Source organism: Marmota monax, unplaced genomic scaffold (genome assembly GCF_021218885.2).
Source record: "Marmota monax isolate L192 unplaced genomic scaffold, Marmota_monax_Labrador192_F-V1.1 WCK01_AAM20220418_F8-fsc00117, whole genome shotgun sequence".
NCBI lineage: Eukaryota > Metazoa > Chordata > Mammalia > Rodentia > Sciuridae > Marmota > Marmota monax.
This window is the reverse complement of record NW_026693023.1, coordinates 806,347-826,779: the sequence shown is the minus strand read 5'-3', so window position 1 is coordinate 826,779 and position 20,433 is coordinate 806,347. Positions and strand designations below refer to the sequence as shown.

General features: G+C 41.6%; 1 protein-coding gene and 1 pseudogene across 2 annotated transcripts in view; both read left to right on the top strand.

Moving 5' to 3' along the window:
* Gsr (glutathione-disulfide reductase) overlaps window positions 1-20,433 on the top strand; it is a 58,519-nt gene that overhangs the window by 4,898 nt on the left and 33,188 nt on the right. Inside the window, exon 1 of one of the 2 annotated variants that reach the window (XM_046453288.2) lies at window positions 3,884-4,198. The exons of the other annotated variant lie outside the window; for it this stretch is intronic. Within the exon in view, the coding sequence (XP_046309244.1) occupies window positions 3,899-4,198 (300 nt within the window). The 5' untranslated portion in view covers window positions 3,884-3,898. Of the gene's footprint in view, window positions 1-3,883; window positions 4,199-20,433 lie in introns of those variants that run through there. 2 annotated transcript variants of the gene reach the window in all.
* On the top strand, window positions 15,448-19,320 carry LOC124098454 (large ribosomal subunit protein uL22-like; annotated as a pseudogene).

The window sequence follows — 20,433 nt, the reverse complement described above, 5'->3', positions numbered from 1 at the left end:
TCTGACCCAATTTCACTCCTTAACTCTAGGATCTATTCTTATTATCTGTGGATTAAAATATAAACACCACATTCTGGTTACAACCAAGGCTTTCCAGTACTCTCTCTCTTATTACCCCCTTTCAGCTACCTACTATCCACTCAATCTACACTACACTGCTTACTATTTCCAATTCCTGCTGGTTCATTTCCTCATCCTTTAAATTATCATTCTTTTTGACTTGCTTATCCCTTTTTGTCAGCCTCAGTTTTTTATATGCGAATACTAGTGATGTGAAGATTACCAGGCCAATTAACTCAAGCTGATTCTTAAAATTTTCTGAAGTGATTTCTGGGTACAATAAAAATAGGCTCACATCTGGGCTTGGTGGTACATGTCTGTAATCACAGCAATTTAGGAGGCTGAGGCTGGAGGATCACAAGTTCTAGGCCAGCCTCAGCAAATTAGTGAGACTTTAAGCAACTTGGTCAGACCCCATCTCAAAATTAAAAATTTACAAGGGCTGGGGATCCAGCTCAGAGGTAAAGTGACCCTAGGTTCAATGCCCAGTACCAAAAATTAAAATAAATAAAAGGTTTGGAGATGAACCTCAGTGTCACAATGCCCCTGGGTTCAATCCCCAGTTCAACAAAACAGCCTCCCGATTTCATGAAGAAACTGACTCTTAGGTTAAGGGGCTAAGAGTACCTGTGATGGGATGTGAATCTAAATTTCTCTGACTCAGAATCTATTCCTAATTACTTCAGTATATCTCTTATGAACAATAATATTCTCTCATGTAACTACAGTACAGTTATCAAACTCAGTTTTGTTTGTTTGTTTTTTCTTTTAGTACCAGCTAGTGAACCCAGGGACATTTAAACCTGAGTCACATCCCCAGCCCTTTTTAATATTTTTTTTTAAGAGACAAGGTCTTGGACTGGGATTGTGGCTCAGTGGTGGAGCACTCGCCTAGCATGCACAAGGCACTGGGTTCGATCCTCAGCACCTCATAAATGTAAAATGGAGATGTTGTATCCACCTAAAACTTAAGAATAAATATTTAAAAAAAAAAGAAAAAGAGACAAGGTCTTACTAAGTTGCTGAGGCTGGCTTTGAACTCATGATCCTCCTGCCTTAGCCTCCCTAATCCTGGGGATTACAGGCGTGTGTCACTGCACCCCTGTGAACTCAGGAGGTTTCAACATTGATACAGCACCCTTTTATGTTATTATATACCATATTCATATTTCACCAATTGCCCTTTATAGCAAATCTCTCCCAATGGAGAATCCCATCCAAGATCAATCCTTGCCTTTATTTCTATTTCTTCAATTTTTAAAATCTGGAATTATTCCTTAATCTTGCTTTGTTTTCAGAACATTAATCATTTTTAAAGAGTGCTGAAGAATAATGGCTAATTGTAAAATTCCTCTCAAATTGGGTTTTTCAAATGTTGCCTCATGATTAGATTCAAGTTGTGGACTTTTAAATTTTACTCCCCAGTAATGGAGGCTGCACTCAGGATCTCATAAAATAGGCAACTGCTTTCAATCATCGAGCTCCATCCCCACCCCTTTTTATTTTATTTTAAAATTTATTTTTTTGTGTGGTACTATGGATTGAACCCAGGGCTTCAAACATGCTAGAAAACTGCTATACCACTGAGCCCTTCTTAAATTTTTTATTTTTTGTCACTGAATTGCCCAGACTGGCTTTGAACTTGTGATCCTCCTGTCCCAACTTCCCAAAGTCACTGGCCTGTGCCACTTCAAAATTACTAATTTTTTTTTTTTTTTTTGTGGTGCTGGGGTGTGAACCCAGGGCCTTGTGCATGGGAGGCAAGCACTCTACAACTGAGCTATATCCCCAGTCCCAAATGTATACTTTTATTGAAGCACATTATGAGGCATACAATGATAACTCATTTTTAGCAAAATTGAATTTTAACCATATGGACAATTGTGGTGTGGTGCCTGCCTGTTTTGTTTTTGGTGTTACTGTGAATTGAAACAAGGGCCTCACACATACTAGGCAAGCACTCTACCACTGAGCTGTATCCCCAGCCCCATCCTTACTGTAAAGTTGCCTTTTTTCTCTTTGTGACCAACAATCAATTTGTAGGGGTATATTCTGAAATTATATAATATTTTCCCTACCAAACTTTCACCTCATGGTACCACAGAGCCACATCCTCAAGTCCTTTTTGAGACAGGGTCCCTCCAAGCTGCCAAGGGTGACTTAACTTTCTATCCTCCTGCCTCAACTTTCCTAACAGGCATGCCCCAACTTCCTTCTTCATTTGTTTTTGTTTTTTTACCAGGGATTGAATTCAGGGACATTTATTCACTGAGCCACATCCCTAGACCTTTTTGTATTTTTTATTTAGAGACAGGGCCTTGCTGAGTTGCTTAGTGCCTTACTTTTTGCTAATGCTGGCTTTGAACTCACAATCCTCCTGTTTTAGCCTCCTGAGCCTCTGGGATTACAGGAGCCTCTGGGATTACAGGTGTGTGCCACCCTCAAGGCCATTCTACATTTTTTTTTTTTAATGTGATAAAGTTTTCCCTTTTCTCCAGGTTTTGTTGTTGTTGTTGTTGTTGGTTTTGGTACTGGGGCTTGAATCCAGGAAATTTGCCATTGAGTTATGTCATTATTTATTTGCTACTGGAGATTGAAAATAGGGGTGCTTTACCACTGAACTATCTCCCCAGCCCTTTCTATTGAGACAGTGTTGTGCAAAGTTGCCAAGGCTGACCTTGAATTTACTGGGATTACAGGAGTGCGCTCTATATTACTTTTTAATTAGGGGGAAAAATGCTTTAAAAATTTGGAATCATTGTAATGGGGTGCAATTTATTCCCAATTCCCCTATTATCTTGGCCTTCATTTTTTTTGCCGCCAGAGCTGTCAGCCTTGACCTGTATGGTGTCCTTATGGGCAACTGGTCTGGATCTTGGCTTATTATGACACAAATTCAACCCTGGTTACAACTCTTTGGGGCAGTTAGTACTTCCAGATATTCCAAAAGAATACCCCAGTCTCTATAGCTTGGGAGATATTGTGTCTTCCATCTTGATTCCATCTTTATTCTTCCGTGGAAGAACATTGTTACTGTGATTCAATCCATTATTTCAAGTTTCTTAAATTAAATGTGCTTAAGAATCACTTGAAGATTAAGCTGGCTTTGAATTATCACTGAGCTGGGTACGGTGATACAAGCCTGCAATCCCAGCGACTCAGGAGGCTGAGATAGGTGGATGGCAAATCAGAGGATACCTTCAGTAATTCAGCGAGACCCTGTATCAAAAAAGATTTTTTTTTTTTTTTTTTTTTTTTTTTTTTAGGGGTTGGAGATGTAGTCAAAACTCCCTGGATTCAATCCCCAGTACCAAAAAAGAATAGAATCACACCGGAAGGAGGAGACCATGGTTTAAAATGTAAATTCCCAACCCTTGGTCAGGGCCCAGAAATCGTTAACCCAGGTGGTCTCCGGAACAAACTTTGAGAAACTTAACCTCTGCAATAAGAGGGCAAATTTCTCTAGCTCCAGAAGATGGGTGAAACAGGAGACGTCGTGATGCTTCTCCGCCTCACCCCAGGCGCCTTCAAATGCCTGCCTCCGGCCAGTGCCGCCTGGGAGCCAGGAGCTCAGGCGTTCGGGTGAAGGGCCAGGACAAAGAAAGCCCGTGGCTCCTCGCAGGGGCAGGCGCCGCTCGCCGTCACTGCAGGGGGACCGAGAGGCTGCCCCGGACGCGGCGGCGAGCCCCAACTCCCAGCGCCTGCCCCTCCTCCGCCCGCTCCCGCGCAGCGGCCGGCTGCTTAGTCACGATGAGGCTGCGCTTGCCGGCGGCCCAAGCCCCCTCCCCCCGGGGCCCGCCTCTGGGTTGCTCTCCCTCCCCGTGCCACTTCCGTGTGGATGGCCCTACTGCCCCGCACGCTGAGCGCGAGCGCGGGGCCGAACTGGCTGCGGGCGGCGTGCGCCTTCCACGGCTTCCCGCTGCCTCCGCCCGGGCCCGCCGGCGCCCTGCGCACCCTCTCCCAAGCCATGGCGTGTAAGCAGGAGCCTCAGCTGCAGTGTCCGCCGCCCGCTGCGGTGGCCTGCTACGACTACCTGGTGATCGGGGGCGGCTCCGGCGGGCTGGCCAGCGCGCGCCGGGCAGCCGAACTCGGCGCCAGGGCCGCGGTGGTGGAGAGCCACAAACTGGGCGGCACTTGCGTGAGTATCGCGGCCTTTTGGGCGCTGCTACTAGCGCCTTGGGCTTGCAGCGTTGTATTCGCTACTCCTGTTAGTCCTAGCACCTACAGGAGTAAACTGTGACCTTGCTTACTGGGAACCCCTTTGTCCCAGCCGGGAGGGCGGCCCCCAGCGCCGCGCTTTCGCACGCTGTTTCTAAGGCCAGACCCTAGCAGGTGGAGATAAGTGTAAAGGAGCTTCTCTGCGGTCCCTAATGCTGGGTCAGCGCGTGCTTCCGCACAGGTGCAATATTAACGAAACTCGTAGCTTATTAAATCTAATATAACTTATTTGCATCCTCCCTCCTTCAGGTGGGAGAGTATTGCGTTCCATGCTTATGCACCTGAAAGGATTCATGAAACCCAAGACTGCATCTGGAAAAATTGAAAGTGGCCTGTGGAGGCGGGTAACCTCGAGGAATGTTGATCCTGATCCTTTCCCATCTATTTCAAGGGCATAATTTATAGCAGCTGTTTAATCTTGGTTGCACATTCAAATCACCTAAGGAGTTCAGAGTTCTGCGTGGATTCCCATCCCAGGACTTGTAGCTTAATTGTTCTGAAGTGTAGCCTGGGTTTGGGGAGTTTCCGAAGCTCTGCGGGTCATTTGAGTTTTAGCCAATGCCAAGAACTACAGACTACCTTGATAAAAGGCTTTGAAGTCATTGATAGGTGATCTCTCAGATTTTTGTTCTTGTTTATTTGGGGGTAGATTTAAACCCCCCACCCCAGTGGTTGTATATTCCTGTAAGGGTCCCGCGAAACCTCGGAGAAAGAGACCACCAAGTGACCACTCATGCAATTGGCAGAAGGGGGATTTATTGAACCAGCATGCTGGGGCTCCGTGCCCACTCAAGAAGGGAAAGCAGCCCAGAGCCCCGAGCAGGGGCTGAGCACTGCTTAAATACACTTTTTGGGGAGGGCGGAGGGCTTTGTATACATCAGAACAAATCATCATGAGGCGCTGGAAAATTGAACAACAACTCCTAAACATGATTAGTTCATTCATTGGCGGGAACAGATCAGGCTGGAGTGATAGGTCATTCCTAAGGAGGGGGTTACATTTAAACTGATTGGTCCAGGCCCTGCAATGCCTATGTGCGACCACACAGAGCCCTTATTAAATAATCCAAATAGTCAGGGGAAATATTTACTGGGCGGTTCTAAGCATTGTCTTAACAGCTACAGAAATTTCGGGTTTTGCAGGTAGCATAGAAACCTAACAATACCTCCTTTACATTTTAACTCAGACCTTGCAGCTTAGAAACTTTTACAACACCTGGTCTTTTACCCTTTAACTTTTACGCTTTAACTTCAATTTCTTTTACCCTTGCATTCCTTTTTTTTTTTTTTTTTACACAATACCTTTATTTTATTTAATTTTTTAATGTGGGACTGAGGATCGAACCCAGGGCCTTGCACGTGCTAGGCGAGTGCTCTACCGCTGAGCCATAATCCCCACCTCCGTGGTTGTAAATTCTGAGATTGAAAAACTACTTGTAAATTTTGAACGTGAGTTTTGTACCCTTGCTATTAGTATGACCTTTTTTTAATCAAAATATTTGGGTGAGGTACTTGCTTTTGACTTTTAAAATGATGAATCCAAGACTAAGCTGGGATTTGGGAATAGTTCTCTAAATTCCTTTTAAGACTGATGTTTAAATTATACTAAATTGGAAATTCCTTAGAGACAGGGATGGGTTCCTGTGTTTGTATGCCTTTCATTATCTTAACAAAGTACCTTGCTCAATAATCATTTGTGAAATGAATGGAACTAGTGGTGAGTAGCTATGAAAGGCTGACTGTATTGTTAAGTGCTCAAGTTCAAAGGGGAAAAGGGGATTAGGAGAAAGGAAAAATCTCTGTTAATTATTGCCATGCACTTTAACACTTTAGTGCAGAAAGACCAGAACTCTGTGGAGAAGGCCGATTGAGAGATGTCACTTGAAGTTCCCCAGTTTTCATTTCAACTAGTAATAGTACTTGATCCCTCTCACCTGATCTCTCTCACCTTATGCACTGCCTTACATTTTTCTGTTTTCCTTCTTCCTTGTTTATATCCGTATCATTGTGGCATGTGCTGTCATTGCTGGTTCTTCTGGTATTAATCAAGAAGGGGCTGACCCATTTTTAGATTCGTTAGGAATGTGAATACACTGAGAGATAACCACTTTGGAGGAAAGCAAAGGACCATCAGCCTTTTATTTTCTGCCTTGTTGAGTGCCTGACCTTGCTCAACTCATCCTCCTATAGCAGCTTATATTTCCATCTGACCGTTGACATCTTTGGGAAGTCATCTAGTTAGTAATTTTTAATGATGTTACATTAGGGCTTTTTTTTTTTCTTCTTTTTTTTTGGTAATGGGGATTGAACTCAGGGGCATTTAACCGCTGAGTCACATCCCCAGCTCTATTTTGTATTTTATTTAGAGACAGTGTCTCACTGAGTTGTTCAGATCCTCACTTTTGCTGAGGCTGACTTTGAACTCGTGATCCTCCTGCTTCAGCCTCCTGAGCTACAGGCATTACAGGTGTGTGCCACCATGCCTGACTAGACCTTTTCTCAGACTAACTTTTGGTTTTGAATTACAAGGAAGGGTGTAGGTGGTAGTGAATATTTGAGAAGATAGAACCAATAGGTAGATATGGGTTTAGATTCCTTCAAGCATTACAGTTATGTGGGCTATACACAGTTACAGTAATAAACTAATATGGGCAGTGATTTCCAATCAGGTGTAGGGAGAATTGAGGTTTTCTGTTCATGTATTTGTTCATGTATTCATTTCTTAGATTGATGAAGACAAAGAAAAAAGATAGATTTATAAGACAAAGATCCCTTCAGGGAATTTACCGTATGGTGGGGAACACCAAATGTAGACAGTCAACTGCAAAGTGGGGTGGCCTTGTCTTAACTGCTGCAGGTTATAACCAATTAAAGTAGTTAAGAAAGGAGATGGAATTCTCACTTCTGCCTGGGAAGATTTCTGGAAGGAGACAGTATCTTTCTGAAGATTCAAGAATGAGTATTATTCTTGGACTTGGAAGGGTCTGGGGCAAAGACATAGCAGGGTATGTTGTGTAATTGAATTTGGAGCAAATGTTGTCTTTTACTCTAATAGATCCAAGAGATGGGAGCTGATGGATAGGTAGTAATTTAAAAAAAAAAATTTTTTTTTAAAAAGGTGGATTTTCTGGAAGTAGTCAACAGTGAAAGGGTTTGAACAAGAGAGTGGCACAAATGGTCTCGTGGTAAATGATATTATTAAGAAATATCCCAGATAGAAGTTTTTTTAAGATTGATTCTCCAGCTAGTTCCTTCCTAAATAAAATTCATTACTATAATTTTAAAGCTTGGTAAATTTTTATTTTTAAATTGTTTTTACAGTGCTAGGGATTAAACACAGGTCCTTGGCTCTACCACTAAGCAACACCCCCCACCCCCAAGCAGTGGTTATTTCTATTTATCAGAATTGTTTGTTTCTAACTGTTTTATTCTTGATCATTCATTTAGCCAACACTTTTTGTTTTTTAATGGTACTGGGGATTGAACCACGGATAATTTCCCATTGAACTACATCCTCAGTCCTTCTTATTTTTTATTTTGAGACAGGGTCTCTCGCTTAAGTTGCTGAGGGCCTTGCAGGGTTGCTGAGGCTGGTCAAAGTTGAAATCCTCCTGCCTCAGCCTCCTAAGTCACTGGGGTTATACGTGTGCACCATCACACCCAAGAACAATATTTTAATAAAACATAGGAAGCATATAATGCAAGTAAAGATAGGTCTTTGAATACATCTAGCTTTATGAAACACCATACCCCCTATTTTTGGTTCATTAAAGATTGGATTTACATATACCCTAATTGAAATGTGAGAGGTATTGTTTTGTCCAACATCTTCACTTTGCTAAGGAACACATATAAACTAAAATGTGGTTGAAAATAAAAATTAGTTTTGTCACCAGAGAGGGTACTTGACAGATGTTGCAGAAAAGAATTTCAAGATGTGTCAGAGGCACAAGTAGAGATTTATTTAAGACTTTCTCTAGCAGTGATTATTTCTATTTAGCCCAAGTACAGATTTATTTATTTATTTTGGAAGCAAATTTACATTCAAGGGAGAATGCAGCCTCTCTCAAGAGTAGAATGCACTTTTTGGGGTCTCAGATGCTTTTTTTTTGGTGCTGGGGATTGAACCCGGGCCTTGTGCATGTGAGGCAAACTGAGCCATATCCTCAGCCCCTTCAGAAGCTTTGAAAGGAAACTTTGTGAGGGGTAGATATGGGAAGATATGTGGAAATGCCATCAGGCTGGTCATTATAGGACAGTTCATGGTGATCAGTCAGTGCTCAGGATCTTTGATGTTGTCTCCATTAAATTATCTAAAAATACATGTGTTAGTACAGTGCACAGGACCATTTTCATTTTTTAAAAAATTTTATATTTTATTTAGAAACAGGGTCTCACTGAGTTGCCTAGGGACTTACTAAGTTGCCAAGTCTGGCTTTTTTGAACTTACTAGCCTCCTGTCTCAGCCTTCTGTGCTGTTGGGATTGCTGGTATGTGCCACTATGCCTGGCTACATATTTTTTTTTTTGAGACAGGGTCTCGCTAAGTTGTTTAGGACCTCGATAAGTTGCTGAGGCTGGCTTCAAACTTAGGATCCTCCTGCCTCAGCCTCTGGAGTGGCTGGGGTTACAGGTGTATGCCACTACACCTGGCTGTCCTTATTTTTCTGGATCAAGCAAAAAGTGTGGTTGTTATGGGTATAGTGGCACACACATGTAATCTTAGCAGTTTTGGGAGACTGAGACAGGGGGAATGCAAGTTCAAGTTCAGCCTGGGTAATTTAGCAAGATCCCATGTTAAAAAATTAAAAGGGCTGAGGATGTGTAGCTCAGTGGTAGAACACCCCTGGATTCAATTCCCAGTACCCTCCAACACACACACACATACACACACAAAATGTGGCTGGCGGGGCACAGTGGCACACACCTGTAATCCAAGCAACTCAGGAGACTGAGTCAGGAGGATCACAAATTTGAGGCAAGCCTCAGCAATTTAGCAAGACCTCAGCAACTTAGACCCTGACTCAAAAAACAATCCCCCCACCCTCCCAAAAAAGAGTATGGTTATATGTATTAGGATACATGTTAAATATGGGAAACTGAAAGATATCATCTGTTTTTTTTTTCTAGAATTCCACTACCAATTAACTTATTTTTGAGGACAGGAAAAAAATATGTGAGATGATCTATGAATTCAGTTTTCTTTTTTTTTTTTTTTTTGAAGGAGAGAGAATTTTTATTTATTTTTTAGTTCTCGGTGGACACAACATCCTTGTTGTATGCAGTGCTGAGGATTGAACCCGGGCCTCATGCATGCCAGGCAAGCGTGCCACCGCTTGAGCCACATCCCCAGCCCCTGAATTCAGTTTTCAAGTTTCCAAAAAGTGAAACCTAATGCTTTTCTTGTGATCACATGAAGACCAAAGAGCAATGCAGAGCTTGCCCAAAGGTGAAGTAGAACCTCTGGAAGCTTATCTTTGAGGCTGTTCTCTGCCCATGCAGACTTTGGGAGAGTCAGCTTGGGGAAAAGCCCTCTCTGATTTATTGCTCCTTTGCTGCAGGGCCATAGGAGCACATGCTTCTGTATTCTTGCTAAGTATACTGATTTTGAGATAAAGAATAGCTGGATTCCTGTAGGACGGCCAGTAGTTCTCACCTGTGAGAGAAAGGGATGATGGAGGCACAGAGCCTTCTGATTACTAAGTTGTTATGAACTGCGCTGTGCAGCTCCTACTAGAGAAGACTACAGAATGGGGGTAGGGGCATCAAAGAGGGCTGAGAAATGAGCTGCTCATTGGATTATGGTTCATTTAGGCTGCAAGCAATTCCTTAGCAATATGCAAGGTATAATTGAACTTGAAGGTCGTAGTGTCTACTTTGTTATTGTGACAGCTCCCCTCCATAAGGCTGAATATACATTTCTAAATGTAACATCCTAAAAGGACCTCAGTTTATTTATTTTTATTTTTATTTCTTTGGTACTAGGGATTGAATCCAGAGAAACTTTGCCACTGAGCCACATCTCCAGCCCTTTTTTGTATTTTATTTAGAGACAGGGTCTCACTGAGTTGCTTAGGGCCTCACCAAATTGCTGAGGCTGGCTTTGAACTCACAGTCCTCCTGCCTCAGCCTCCCTAGCCACTGGGATTACAGGCATGTGCCACCACACCCACCCCTTTTTGAGATAGAGTCTATCTAAGTTGCTCAGGCCTTGCTCAATTGCTGAAGCTGGCCTCAAACTTGCAGTCATCCTTCTTCACTGTGCCCTGCTAGACCTCAGTTTAAAGTAATGCTGTCCATCAGTTCCTTCAGGATTGACAGGTGTCCCTTAAAATCTGAAAGTTACCCTAATTTGTTTTGTGGGTTTAGAATTCCATAAGTGGAATCCAGCTCTATTCATAAGTGTTAAGTAAAGGAGTGATCATAAGGGTGGAGAAGTTGGAGTAGGCAACACCTATTGTTAAACTTTGGCTGATTTGCCTTACTGTTTACTTTTTTGCACAGATTTAGTGAAATATTTCTTTGCAGTCTGCCTCAGAACCTTTTTAAAACTCTGCAGGTCCAGAAAAAGAAAGATTATCTCTGAATCTCTCAATGTCTATATCTTTCATCAAACATGTTTGGAAAAGAGTGAAATTGAAGAAATGATATGGAAATACTAGTAACTGTTTTCATTCAGAAGTGGATCCAGTCATTATTTTTCTTTCTTTTTTTTTTTTTTGGTGGTAGTGGGAACTGCACCCATTAGTGCTCTACCTTAGCCCTTATTTATTTATTTATGTTTTGTTCTTTTGGGTACCAGAGATGGACTACAGGGGCTCTTAACCACTGAGTCACATCCCCAGCCCTTTTTTTTACTTTGAGACAGGTAAAGTGCTTAGGATTTTGCTAAGTTGGCTGAGGCTGACTATACTTGTGATCCTCCTGCCTCAGCCTCCTAAATTGCAGGCATTATAGGTGTGCACCACTGTGCCCAGCTCCAGTCAGTCACTATTAATAACCATTTATTCACCATTTATTGCAACATAAGACATTAATTAGGATGTGGGATCCCAGATTCTTTCTTTTTTGGGAGATGGGGTGCTGGGAGCCATTAGCCAAGTAGGTATGACAATTTCCTTGCCAGCATACCCCATGTTGCAGTGACATTGAATGTAGGTGACCTTGTTCAAGGACCAAGGCGGATTAGGGCGTTCCCGGTTTAGGTTCCAGGTTTAAGGTTTAAGATTATTCCTGCTGGGAATAGGGCGTATCCTGCTGCCTGAGTTCCCCTTGAGTTCTCACGGGATTCAGACAGTATATTTTTGGGAGACAGAAGCCCAGTGGAGGTGGATTTGGGCAGAGAACGTGGATTTGGGCAGAGAACATGGATTTCCCCAGAACGTGATTGTAGAGTGCCGGTGTGAGTTCAGGAATAAAGAGTTGCTGTTTGAATCTACAAGCTGTGTGGTGGCTCGTGATTTTGTGCCCAGCCAGACTGCGGCATTTGGCGTCCGGTTGGGGGAACTTCTGAAGCCTGGAGGTAAGTGAAATTGCTCGCCCCTGAGGAAGAGCGAAAGAAGGGGAAATCCACGTTCTCTGCCCAAATCCACCTCCTCTGGGCTTCTGGCTACTGTCTGAATCCCGTGAGAACTCAAGCGGAACTCAGGCAGCAGGATACGCCCTATTCCCAGCAGGAATAATCTTAAACCTTAAACCTGGAACCTAAACCGGGAACGCCCTAATCCGCCTTGGTCCTTGAACAAGGTCACCTACATTCAATGTCACTGCAACATGGGGTATGCTGGCAAGGAAATTGTCATACCTACTTGGCTAATGGCTCCCAGCAATGGGGGGCAGGAGATAACAGGACAGATATCATTATAGTGGGTGTCAGACATTCCAGAAGAGTTTGATTTCACCAATTTCTTTCTGGGTCCTCCTGGATGCCCCAGAGTTGATGGTTCCTGGGAGGTTCAGTTTAATATCATGTTTTGCTAGTGAATGAAGTATTGAGCAAAACCAATTTTAGCTCCTACCTTTGTTAATGAATCAGTTCATTTTCCTTTTTTTTTTTTTTTAAATCATTGCTGGGGATTGAACCCAGGGCCTCATGCTAGGGAAATGCTCTACCACTGAGCCATATCCCCAGCCAAGCTAGGGATCATCCCTTTTGATCACCAGTATATTCCAAGCCCTTAGAACAGTTCTTGCACATAATAGGTACTCAATATATATAGTTGTAGAAAAAAATGAGTTGATGGGTCACTAGTACTTTGCTTCATAATTGATAACTGGTCCTTCTTTTTAGGTACTGGGGATTGAACCCAGGAGCACTTTATCATTGAGCTATATCCCAACCCTTCTTTTTTTTTTTTAGTTTGAGACAAGATCTTTATAAGTTGCTGAGGCTGGTCTCAAATCCATGAGCCTCCTGTTTCAGCCTTCCTGGTTGCTGAGATTACAGGTGTGCATCACTGCAATGAGCAATTTTCTAATAGTAGCCTGCAACTAGATTTTAGGTTGTAAAGAAGGAAGACAGGAGAAAACTAGAGGCAACTCTGGTGAGGTTTGGAAAATAGAAAGCAGGAAGGAAATTCACTTCTGAGCACAGGAAACATGTGTGGCAGGTGTGATTATAAATTAATTTATTATTCTTTGCACCAGAGTGAGCGATGTGAAAATTTCCCTATCTAGGCAAAATTGAAAGTCAGCATGCCAGCCTAGGAAAGAGAGTGAATTCCCTGAATTTTGCTACTTGCGCATGTTCTATTCGTACTTGGAAGGTCTGTGTCCTCGCTGGGATTCAGTGCTGGTGTGTTCATTGCACAGAAGGATTCTGGGATCTTCCTATAGCTTTTCGTTGGTTAATGCCTGGTGAATGGAGGTTTCATGAGGTGCTATATGCCTGGGGAGGGGGTTTATCAGCTTTGTGCACCGCTGGGAAGCCAAGGCCCTAAAAACCCAGTTCCCCAGTCTGGGAGGTAAACTCCTGGCAAAACTTGGTCTGTATCAGATAGGGAGAACTCTTTATTGCCTCTCTTCCATATGTCTTGTGTGCAATGTGGGAAGTCAGCAGGCTGCAACAAGTATAATTCAGTTTCATTGTCATCATCAGATATATCATAAATTAGAGATCAATGTTTTACATAATCTCTAAACTCAAAACTTTTGTAATATAAGTGTTGCCATTCCCATTTTATGGAATAGGAAGCCACTCAGATTTAGAAACTTATCTACCTACAGTCATTGAGTGGGAGAGCTCAGAGTCAGACTACCTGATGAATTCAAGGCCTTGCTTTCTGACAGCCTCATGCACACATCAACTAGAGAAGGGGGAAAGGAATAGGGAGGCGCATTGGGAAGGAATGAACATGACTGGACATAGCTCTTTATCCTGGCTTCCCTGCTGTGAAGGTAATTAAATGTGCTTTTCAGGGTTGGGGATATAGCTTAGTTGGTTGCCTTGCATCATCACACAACCCCGGGTTCAATCCCCAGCACCACAAAAGAAAAATATATTTGAGCCAGGCACAGTGGTACATGCCTGTAATCCCAGCGGCTTGGGAGGTTGAGGCAGGAGGATCTGGAGTTTAAGCCTGTCTCACAACTGCAAGGCACTAAGCAACTTAGTGAGACCCTGTCTTTAAATTTTAAAAAAAGTACAAAATAGGGTTTGGGATGTGGCTCAGTGGTTGATTGCCCCTGGGTTCAATCCCCAGTACCTACCCCTACAAAAAACATGCTTTTCATTTCTTAAAGTTAAAGAGGCAGCTTATGTCCTGTTGCCATGGAAGTTTAACTTGGTCTCTAAAGCCAGCAGAAACCCCATTTCCAGGAGTTGCCAAAGTAGGACCAGTGGCATTTCATGGTCTTGGCCTTCCTTTCAGCCATATCCCCAGGACTTGAAGTGTGCCAAGCTGGAGCACAGATTGTGTGATCCAGCAAGGTCATGGTTTTCCACCACCCTTTTCAGATTTCTGACCCAGTGCTCTGTGGTTTCACGGAATGGAGTGATTCTTCTGCTGACCCTGTAGTTAGTATCTTGGGTAAGCTCAGGGTCTTTCTGGTTAGAACTGTAGACTACAGGGGAGCAGTGCTTTTCCATGCATAATGCCTGGCAGAAGTGGGTGCTTTATCCAAACTTTGAAATGAATGAGTGGCTGTAAGTTAAAAAGCATTTAGAGGGCTGGGGCTGGGGCTCAGCGGTAGCGCACTTGCCTGGCATGTGTGAAGCACTGTGTTTGGTTCTCATCACTGCATATAAATAAATAAAGGTCTATCAACAACTAAAAAAAAATAATAATAATAATTTTAAAAAATTAGAAACCAAAAAGGCAAAAACTTCTAAAACAATAAATCTGTCATCTAGTCAGCCATCTAAGTCAGGCCATCTTGACCCTTAGAAGAAGCATATTACAAACTTTAAAAAAAATTGCTTTAAGCAAGGCAGAAACTGATGATAGGTCAGAGTATTTAAGAATATCTTAGTAGTTTAGTACTCTGTGACTCCTTGAATTGCTTTTTTATTTTTATTTTTTCCTTTTAATACTGGGGAACAGAACCCTCCAGGAGTGTTCTACCACTGAGTGACATTCCCAGCCTGTTTTATTTTATCTGTTACTGGGGTTTGAACCCAGAGGGGTTTGATCACTGAACCACATCCCCAGCCCCTTTTTCTTTTCTTTTCTTGTTTGTGGTGCTGGGGATTGAACCCAGGGACTTGTGCATGTGAGGCAAGCTCTCTACCAACTGAGCTATATCCCCAGCCCAGCATCTTTTTATTTTAAAACAGGCTTTCACTAAGTTGCTTATGGCCTTGCTAAGTGGCTGAAGCTGGCCTTGAACTTACAATCCTCCTGCCTTAGCTTCCTGATTACTTTTTGAGACAGGGTCTTGCTAAGTTGCCTAGACTGATCTTGAACTTTTGATCCTTTTGCCTCAGCTTCCCAGATTGCTGTGATTATAGGTAAGCACTACCACACCGTGCCTTGATTGCTTTTATGAAGATTCCTGGGAAGCTGGAAGAGGGCAAGTAGTGTGCATTTCTTTAGTATACCAAAATCATCTCTGCTTTGGGGGAAACTGGTTTTGGAGTCTGTTCAAGACTTTGGTGTATGTAAGCTATAAACTGCAGGTAATAGCTACCGCTCTTCCTCTTTCTGTAAGTGGCCTGAGGCGATCTGTGAAAATGGTTTGATACTCTCTTGACCTGGAAAACGCCACAAAATCATGCAAATCAAGAGGTTCAAATCTTGGAATTCACTTTAAGAACACCGGTGAAACTGTGCAGGCCATCAAGGGTGTGCATATCCAAAAAAACCACCAAGTATTTGAAAGATGTCACTTTAAAGAAACAATGTGTCCCATTCTGGCATTATAATGGAGGAGTTGAGAGATGTGTCCCAGCCAAACAGTGGGGCTAGACACAGGAACGGTGGCCCAAAAAGAGTGCTGAATTTTTGCTGCACTTGCTTAAAAATGCAGAGAGTAGTGCTGAACTAAAGGGTTTAGATGTAGATTCTCTGGTCATTGAACATATCCAGGTGAACATAGCACCCCAGATGCACCACTTACAGAGCTCATGGTTGGATTAACCCATACATGAGTTCCCCCTGCTACATTGAGATGATACTCACTGAAAAGGAACAAATTGTTCCTAAACCAGAAGAGTAGTTTGCACAGAATAAAAAGATATCCCAGAAGAAACAAAAACTTATGGCACAGGAGTAAATTCAGCATAAAATAAATGCAAATAAAAGTAAACCAAAAACTGCAGGGCATAAAGGTATGGATCAAAGGTCCAGGGAGTACTTTGTCCACCAAATGAACTAGGAAAGTTAAATCCGATGATGAAATCACCCCTGTTAAGGAACTGGGATTATTTTTCCCAAAGGATTTCAGCTGCCTTTCTCTGCTGTTAGCATTTAAGAAAGTCCTGTCATCCTCCTTAAGAATGGCTCATTCTGTTTGTCCCCATAAATTGTCAGTTACTTGGAGGATGAGAAATAGCATATCCTCAGCTTAGTCAGATGGGTGTACAGTCATAAATTGTGCTAACTGCTAATATAAAATATTTTCTGAATAGCATGTCTGCACGTTGGTATGGGTCTTGATTCTTTAGTAGGTTTGAAATCTGCACCCTTCTCTAGTCATATGGTTTCCTGCCTTTGTTGCTTTTTTAATATGACCTCTCATATCCCTTTGGGTGGGGAGGCCAAATAATGGTAGGAGACCATATAGAATCATAACTCACTCATTTATAATTTTACATCATATAATAATGAATAATGGAATTATAATAGATTTATACTAAATATGCTGATAACAAATAGAATTTAGAATAGAAGAATGGATTACTTTTCAAAAAGACTACCTCTTTCAAAAGTAAGAGATCTTAATGAGATTTGGGTGCTGTCTTTGAATCTAACATGTCATAACAATTGCCCTGGTGCATACAGTGTGGTTCAGCCTTCACAACAGAAGCATACCTGGAAAGCTTTAGTTACAAGAGCTGGGCCTGTATCCTTGGAGCATACAGAAAGCCAATGTAGTTCCTTATGACCATCATCATCAGTTATAAGCACCTGATATAATTTATCTAGAAAGTATTCACTTTCATATTAAAAATTATATAATGAACAAGAGGGAACAAAGAATCACTTAACCTAAATGCTACTTCCCAAATAAAATTATTTTGGCTTATTTATCTAAAATAATTATACAAGTAATGAATGACTATTTACTATTATAAAAAGCATGCAGAGTGAAATATGGAATTTTTCTTCCTTCCTAGAGATAGCCCCATTGACTGCTTGGAATATAGCCAAACTGTGTTTGGACATATATACAGTCATTTATGGTCAATACCAATATGTTTTGAGGAATGTGTTATTTAGTTTCATCACTGTAGATATCATAGAGTGTACTTAGTGATATTATTGCCATCTTAGTTTGTATAAGTACACTTGGCAATAATATCATTAGGATATAAGCGACACTAGTGTATACACAGTTGCTGGGCTGGTGGTGCAGGCCTGTAATCCCAGCGACTTGGGAGGCTGAGGAGGATTGCAAATTCAAAGCCAGCCTCAGCAAAAGCGAGGCGCTAAACAACTCAAACCCTATCTCTAAAATACAAAATTAGGGCTAAGGATGTGGCTCAGTGGTCAAGTGCTCCTGGGTTCAATTCCTGGTTAACCCCCCCCCCCCAAAAAAAAAAAGGCAAAACACCATTACATGATGTGTGGCTATATGTACATACAATTATAAATACAAATTATGCCATGGAACAGCTATTGTTTTCTTTCTTTTTACCAGATTATATTATAGAGTAGTCCCCCATCATCCACAGTTGAGTTACTCATAGTCAACAAGAAAGGATAAGTACAATACAGTAGATATTTTGAGAGTAAGAGGAAGACCACATTCACATAACTTTTATCACACTATCAAAATTGTTCTATTATCAGTTGTTTTCTTATTGTGGCCAATTTATAAATTAAAACTTTATCTTATGTATAAGGAAAAACAGCATATATGGGGTTTGTTTGGTACCAGCCACAGTTTGAGGTATTCTGTAGGTCTTGGAATGTACTCACTGCTGATAGGGGGAGCTACTGTGTCTTAGAATTCAGTATTCCATAACAGTATGTAGAAATCTACTTTATCATTTTTTTTTTTTAAATATTTATTTATTTTAGTTCTCGGCGGACACAACATCTTTGTTTGTATGTGGTGCTGAGGATCGAACCCGGGCTGCACGCATGCCAGGCGAGCGTGCTACCGCTTGAGCCACATCCCCAGCCCATACTTTATCATTTTGAATGATTGCAGAGTATTCTGTAGGCTCGGTGTGCGGTAATTTATTTACTACTTCTCTTCTGATGGATAGTTAACTCTTCCCAGTTATACATTATGACTATGCTTCAGGGAACATCCTTATACATTTATCTTTTGGGGCACATGAACAAAATATGTTACCATTTCTCTAGGTTACATTCCCCAAAATAGAATATCTGGACCAAATGTGATGTGCTTGTTAACATTAGTTATAGTCAATCTTTTATATTTTTGGGGGGATGTGGTACCAGGGATTGAACTCAGGGGCATTTGACCACTGAACCATATCCCCAGCCCTATTTTGTATTTTATTTAGAGACAGGATCACACTGAATTGCTTAGCTCCTTGCCATTGCTGAGGCTGGCTTTAACTCATGATCCTCCTTACTCAGCCTCTAGAGCCACTGGGATTACAGGCATGTGCCTCAGTGCCCAGCAATCTTACATTTTTACCAATCTGATGAGAAATATCATTTGGGTTATTTCCACCCTATTTCCCAACACTGGGGATTGAACCCAGGGCTTTCCAGTCAGTACTCATAAGGTTAAAGGTTATCTGAAATACACATCAGATAGCCAGTCTATACAGAGTTTATAATTTGTCCTTCAAAAAAGTGAGATCAGCATAGTTTTCCTTCTACAAGCAGCTCCTCCCCTAGGGTACACAGAGTAGTTAATCATTTAGTTAAGCCCATATTTCTAACTTAAGGCCTTGTAATCAAAGTCCTAATTAGCTCAGTTTAAAAAAATTTAGGAAGTAATCAAAAGAAAATTAACTGATATGCACAAAAATGTGTGTATAAGGATGAACACTGCATCTTGTTTATAAAGATCCTTGTGCTGAGTGTGGTGTTCAGGCCTGAAATCCCAGCTATTTTGAAGACTGGGGCAGGATGATTGAAAGTTTGAGGCCAGCCTCAGCGACTTAGCAAGACCCTGTCTCAAAAAGGACTGGGGAAGGGCTGGGGTTGTGGCTCAGTGGTAAAGCGCAAGACTTGCGCGTGTGAGGCACTGGGTTCGATCCTCAGCACCACATAAAAATAAATAAAGGTATTGTATCCATCTACAACTAAAAAAATATTAAAAAAAAAAAAAAGAACTGGGGGTGTAGCTCAGTGGTAAAGCACCCTTGGATTCATTCAGTCTCCAGTACCTAAAAATATAAAGATCCTTCTGAGGCATTTTTTTTTTCTTTTTTCAGTACTAGGTATTGAACCCAGGGGTACTTTACCACTAAGCTATATCCCCATACTTTTTATTTTGAGATGGGGTCTTCTAAGTTGCTGAGGCTGGCCTTGAACTTGAGATTCTTCTGCCTCAGCCTCCTCAGTCACGGGAGTTACAGGTATGTGCCACTAAACCCAGCTGGAAGATATTTTTCTGTAGCCTCCTTATCTAAATAGTTACCTTCCTAAATATCTGGTGGATGAACTCTTAGAACTGTTTGTTTTCCTTTGTGTGTTGACTATTAGAATACTAAGAATCAAGGCTTCATAGTAGGGATGAATCTCGTTATTTTGGCCCTAAGGAATAAAATGTCATTTTCTACTTGTGGTTTTAGCAGAGGCCATTCTAGGTATTTTATCCATATATTCCAGAGTAAGATTTCCAGAAATCCTCTAAGACAGCTGCTCAAATTATCTGATTGATGTTTTTTCCTTTCTTGCTGACCCCTTCTCTTGAGAAAATGCTAAGTAAAGATTTTCTGCTTCATCATATGAGGAAAATAATATTATTATCTTTTCCTACTCTATGATAGAAAAAAGAAAGTAGCTGTACAATCTAGTGACTTAGAACTCAAGGAAAAAATTATTTGGAAAAACAAGAGACCCAGAATAGCCAAAGCAGTCCTTAGCAAGAAGAGTGAAGCAGGAAGCATCACAATACCAGACCTTAAACTATACAACAAAGCTTATTGTAACAAAAATGGCATGGTATTCTCACCAAAATAGACATGTAGACCAGTGGTACAAAATAGAAGACACAGAGGCAAATCCACATAAATACAGATATCTCATACTAGACAAATGAGCCGAAAACATACATTGGAGAAAAGATAGCCTCTTCAACAAATGGTGCTGGGAGAACTGGAAATCCATATGCAACAAAATGAAACTTAAACTCGAAGTGGATCAAGGACCTAGGAATTAGACCAGGGACCCTGCACCTAACAGAGGAAAAAGTAGGCTGAAATCTTCATCACGTCAGATTAGGCCCCGACTTCCTTAACAAAACTCCTAAAGTGAAGAAATAAAATCAGGAATTAATAAATGAGATGGATTCAAACTAAAAAGTTTCTTCTCAGCAAAGGAAACAATCAATGAGATGAAAAGAG